Source organism: Emiliania huxleyi, assembly GCF_000372725.1.
Source record: "Emiliania huxleyi CCMP1516 chromosome Unknown EMIHUscaffold_1353, whole genome shotgun sequence".
NCBI classification, from domain to species: Eukaryota; Haptophyta; order Isochrysidales; family Noelaerhabdaceae; genus Emiliania; species Emiliania huxleyi.
This window is the reverse complement of record NW_005201236.1, coordinates 3,597-8,549: the sequence shown is the minus strand read 5'-3', so window position 1 is coordinate 8,549 and position 4,953 is coordinate 3,597. Positions and strand designations below refer to the sequence as shown.

Here is a 4,953-nt window from a genome sequence, read left to right as displayed (position 1 = left end):
TCGTTGGGTCTGCGGGTGGCGCGGTGGGCCTTGGGTGCATCGCGGCCGTCAGCTGCGGGGCAGCGAAGGGGCTCCTGTGGAGCTCTCTGCCTGGCAAAAGGGGGTCTCATGATGTGGGTGGATAGGGGGGCGCGTCTGTTCTCTACGTTTCGCGGGTTTGGTTCATGTGCATGTGTGCGCGCGGCTTGGGGCACACACGGAGCGCGCTCTCTCTAGCAGCCGCGCTCACCCTCTGTCGAGTACGCCGGTCGGTAACGACTTTATAACTCCGGCCTGAGTCGTACTACTATCTCTCTCAACAAAGGTACGCGTACACCGTGTACTTGAAGTAGCTACTTGCGAGTCGCGTACACACACACAGACACACGCGCTGAGATTGACGGCGGGCAAATCGTGTTGTACATGGGGGTAAACCCCCTCGTACGGACTCCTTACTCCCTCGGGATGGCCGCGAGCGCCGCTTGCGCGTCGGTGCAGGCATCCGCCTTGGCGGGCCGGCTCGCCTGCACGCGCCGGTGGAGCGCTCGCAGGATGGCAGAGACGCGCGTGAGGTGGTCTGGTCGGAAGCGCGCAGCCTTGGACCAGGCCGCGACGGTCGGCGGCTGGCCTCCCGCCTGCTCCGCCTCCAGCAGGTGCCTGAGCCCGGTCGCGACCTCGTGGCAGCTGACCTGCAGCACGTCCGTCCGGCCGAGGCCGATCATGAACTCGTTCACCGTCCAAGGCCCGACGCCCCGCACGCCCTTCGCGGACGCCTCGAAAGCCTTGTCGACGGCGTCGCGTGCGCCGCTCCGTCGCGCGGGCAGCGCGCTCAGCGACGCCCACTTGCCCGCGAGCTCGAGCATAGTCTGCGCCTTGGCCTCCCAGCTCGGCTGCCCCATGAGCCCCGCAACGCCAGCTGCGCCGCCAGAGATGCCGAGAAGCCCGCACGGCGAGAGCGCGCCGCCGAGGGCGGCGCACAACGCGGCGTCGGCCGCGGCGGCGGTGTGCCTCGAGTCGCGCTGATACATCACCAGGCGCGCGAGCGAATCGAATGCGTCGTCGTCGATGCTCCTCGCCGCCGCACCGACGCCACTGCTCGAGCTCGCCGCCGCGCCGGGCGAGGTCATGGCAGCGGCCGCCTGCACCTCTTCCTGTTGCAATCGGCGCGCGAGCGCTGCGTCGTTGCCGCCTGCGCCACGACTCTCCTCCGACTGCAGCCGGCGTGCAAGCGCCTCGTCGCCGTCGGTGGGCGTCGCCTCATCGTCAGAGCCGCACAGGTCAATGCACGCCTCGCCACTGGTGCGCACACGCTTTGCAGCCGGCTCGTTGTTGCGCGCTGGCGCTTCGTGCTCGGCAGTGTCAGGCGTGGGCGTGACGTGCTGCGACGGCTCTCCTCGGTGGGCGCGGCGGGCGGCAGCTAGCTCGGCGAGCAGCGAGTTGTCCATCGTCGCGGCGCGGGATGAGAAATTGGTGCCGCAGGGGAGAGAAAAACTTTCTCTCGAGGTTCTCGAGGTGGATATCCTTTGGCCGCGTTGGGTAGCGAGGATTGGTGTGACGCGATCCACGCAGGCGTGTTTTCTGACGGCCGACCGTCAGTGCACGGAGTTGCCCCTTCTCCGACTGCCCCGGCTAGTTCACGAGTTTCGCGGGAGTGACCCCATGCGTCAAACCCGAGACCTAGCGCGGGTGGGTTGGAGGGGCTCGCCCCGTTCCTCCCCATCGGGCCGCATAAGCGGCCACGCCTCGCAGATTCGTTTTCGCGCCTGGGTCAGGCGCGCGGGGCATCCCCCGGGTCGCTCGACCAGCGATCCGAAGAGTGGCCGCTATGCGAAGGAAAGAGCGGGGCCCTCGACGCCTCAGTCCGGCCCTCCGAGGGGGGAAGGGAATTGCGGGGTCCCCAAAAACTTTCTCCCAGGCTCTCGAGGTTCTCGAGGTTCTCGAGGTGGATATCCTTTCTGGCCGCGTTGGGTAGCGAGGATTGGTGTAACCCGAGCCACGGAGGCGTGTTTTCTGACGGCCGACCGTCAGTGCACGGAGTTGCCACTTCTCCGACTGCCCCGGCTAGTTCCCGAGTTTCGCGGGAGTGACCCCATGCGTCAAACCCGAGACCTAGCGCGGGTGGGTTGGAGGGGCCTCAGAAAGGCGCGCAAGCACGCCCTACGTCTTCCCCTCCTCCCCATCGGGCCGCGTGAGCGGCCACGCCTCGCAGATTCGTTTTCGCGCCTGGGTCAGGCGCGCGGGGCATCCCCCGGGTCGCTCGACCAGCGATCCGAAGAGTGGCCGCTATGCGAAGGAAAGAGTGGGGCCCTCGGGGTACGCCTCGTCCGGCCCCCTCCGAGGGGGGGAGGGAATTGCGGGGTCCCCACGCTCAGAGGATGACCCCGGGTAAGCGTTCCCGTGCCTCGACAACTGCCGCTGGTAGGCGCGCCGCGCCGAACCATGGCGGGCGCGCCGCGGCCGCGCGCAACCTTCGTCACAATGCCAACCGCGCGCGGCCGTCGACCGGCAAGCACACGCCTCGACTCGGGCACACTGTTCCGAGGGCAAGGGAGAGGGGCTGGCCCCTAGCCCGAGAAAAACCAGCTGGATGTGGAAGCAAGGGCAAGAAAGGTAACAAGTGCACCTCCCAGGAAGACAGAAATCCAACAAAGCATATTACAACAACCGACATCCCTCACCTGCCAGCTTGCACGGCCCTCCGAGGACTTCCCGAGGAAGCCAGCGGGCGGTTCACCTGTCATCCTTGCCGTCGCGCCTTTTCCCTCCGTTTTGTAGCAGACGCGGCAGTTTTCTTTTGTGAGGGCGTCGGCTATATAGGATCATTAACGAACTGCGAGCCGTGAGGACCTCTCGCAGGAGTGTGAGGACCTCTCGCAGGAGTGTGAGGACCTCTCGCTGGTCGATCTCGCTGGGTGGAGTGAGGTTCCAGCAGCGAGAGGCAGGCCGGGGGCAGGGGGGAGGGGGGGGGGGGGGGGCTTCACGCACGGCGTGACCGCGCGTGGCGAGACGGTGGCGCTCGCGGTGATGTCGCGCCACGGGCACGGCGCGCGGCCATGGACTCCGTCGCTCTTTTGTTTTTAGACTTCGGCATTGATCTCGGGTGGGCGGCCCGACGCGCTTGGGCGGAATTCATATGACTCATTAATTACCGAAATATAACTCGGCCGAAACATAAGGTACCTGTTGGACGACCAGATACGAGCGTGTGAGCAGCAACACGGAAGCGGCAATGTCGTCGCGGTCACTCACCTCTCACGCGATCGACGGCGATCGGCGTTCTCGTATTGTATCTCGACACTCGAGGTCCATCGAGCGCGCTCGGCTCCGCGCTGGGCGTGCCTGCAGCCGTGTGCAGCGGGCTGTGCCGTGGAGTGTGGTGTGCGACGCGACGCGCGACGGCTTTTCGCTAAGTTACCCCTAAGTAAGTTTCTGCCGAGCGTGAGACAAGTATATTCTGACAAGTATCTACACGGCGGGCGCGAGGAGCTTCTGCAGCTTCGGCACCCAGAAGCGCGTGAAGCGCTCCATCCCGAGCGACGAGGGGTGCGTGCCCATCACCGTCATCTCCCAGAAGACGTGCTCGTCCTCGGGCTGCTGCGCGTAGATGCCGTCGCCGTCGACTAAGGTGAGGCGCGCGCGCGGGAACTCGGCGGCGAGCGCCGCGTACGCTTTACGGATCGCCGCGTTGCCGCGCGCGTGCTCCGTGTCGTCGCCCTGCAGCCAGACGGCGCCCTCCTTGGTCCCCGAGACGACGACGATGGCCGCGCTCGGCTTGGTCGAGAGCATGAGGCGGCCGAGGGCGAGTGAGCTGTTGTACACAAAGTCGGGGCCGCGCGCGTCCGAGTTGGGGTCGCAGTCGACGACGTACGCCGCCGCGTCGACCTCGAGCAGGTAGCGCATCACGTCGGTCTCGAAGAAGCAGTTGCCCGAGAAGCCAAAGTTGGACACGGGGCGGCGGAGCGCGCGCGAGATGGCGTTGGTGTACGCGTCGCCGGGCTTGGAGGCGCACGCGCCCTGCGCAATGGACGAGCCGTACCAGACGATGGGCTTCGAGGTGAGCCCGAGCCCGCCGCAGTCGCCCGCGCACGGCGTGGGCGGCCCGCCCGCGCCTGCCGGCACGCCGATGCGGAGGGTGGAGACGCCATTGTACAGCGGAAAGTACAGGAGCCAGCGAGTCGGGTGGACGGCGCCCGCGGTGCCGGGCGGCTGGAGTGCTGCGAGCTGCTGGCACACGTGCGTGGCGCTCGGCGCGGTCGTGCCGACCCACCTCCACGTGCCGCTCGCCGGGTCCTGCGCCCACAGGTCAGCGCCCGACACGCCGGTCGCGGGCATATGCACCATGCCGAGCGACTCGTGGGTCAGGTTGTACTCGACGTAGATGGAGCGGACCGCCGCGTCCGTCTCGAATGCGACGGCAAATCCGGCGGTCTGCAGCGAGAGGTCCCAGATGCTGCTGCGCACCACGCCCTCTGCAGCAGCGGGCAAACGGTGGTATGGGAATCGCTTGACCGGGTCGGCGTCAAAGTGGCTGTTGACGAGCGTCAGGCTGTGCGCCTCGACAAAGTCGATTTTGGTCACATTGGGCGCCGGGCATGGCGTGCCAAAGGTCAGTGGTGCGGCAGCAGCAGCGACGAGCATCGGCAGTGCATCATGATCGGACGAGCGTCGAGTGTGAGCGTGAACTGTGGTCCTCTCCAGGCCGCGCCTTACCTGGTCACACACGCTTTTAGAGGCTTGTATCTTAAGGTGGCAGTCCGGGTTCTCTCTCCGGGTTCTGTGAAGAGGGTCGCTCGTCGAATGCGAGCCAGTTCGCTCGCGACGCCGACGCCGACGCCGCCGCCGGAACGACCGCGGCGGCCGGTCGAGCGGCCGCCCCGGCCAGCGGCCGTATCGAGCCTGCCCGTCGCGAAGGTGCGGACCTCACGCGCCCCACCGGCCGCCCGCGCCGGCGCGCCCACGTCGCTCTCTCGAAGC

The 4,953-nt window shown here is 67.1% G+C and overlaps 2 protein-coding genes across 2 annotated transcripts; both read right to left on the bottom strand.

Moving 5' to 3' along the window:
• Positions 1 to 296: 296 nt before the first annotated feature.
• Positions 297 to 1,424, bottom strand: EMIHUDRAFT_460563 (hypothetical protein; the record flags this gene model as incomplete). Its single annotated transcript, XM_005788362.1, has 1 exon — positions 297 to 1,424. The coding sequence occupies one exon, from the start codon at positions 1,422 to 1,424 to the stop codon at positions 432 to 434; it is 993 nt and encodes a 330-aa protein (XP_005788419.1). The 3' UTR covers positions 297 to 431.
• Positions 1,425 to 3,377: 1,953 nt separating this feature from the next.
• On the bottom strand, positions 3,378 to 4,696 carry EMIHUDRAFT_447038 (hypothetical protein). The gene has a single exon (XM_005788361.1). It carries the CDS (start codon positions 4,615 to 4,617, stop codon positions 3,445 to 3,447), a length of 1,173 nt encoding a protein of 390 aa, XP_005788418.1. The 5' UTR covers positions 4,618 to 4,696; the 3' UTR covers positions 3,378 to 3,444.
• Between the last annotated feature and the right edge of the window lie 257 nt (positions 4,697 to 4,953).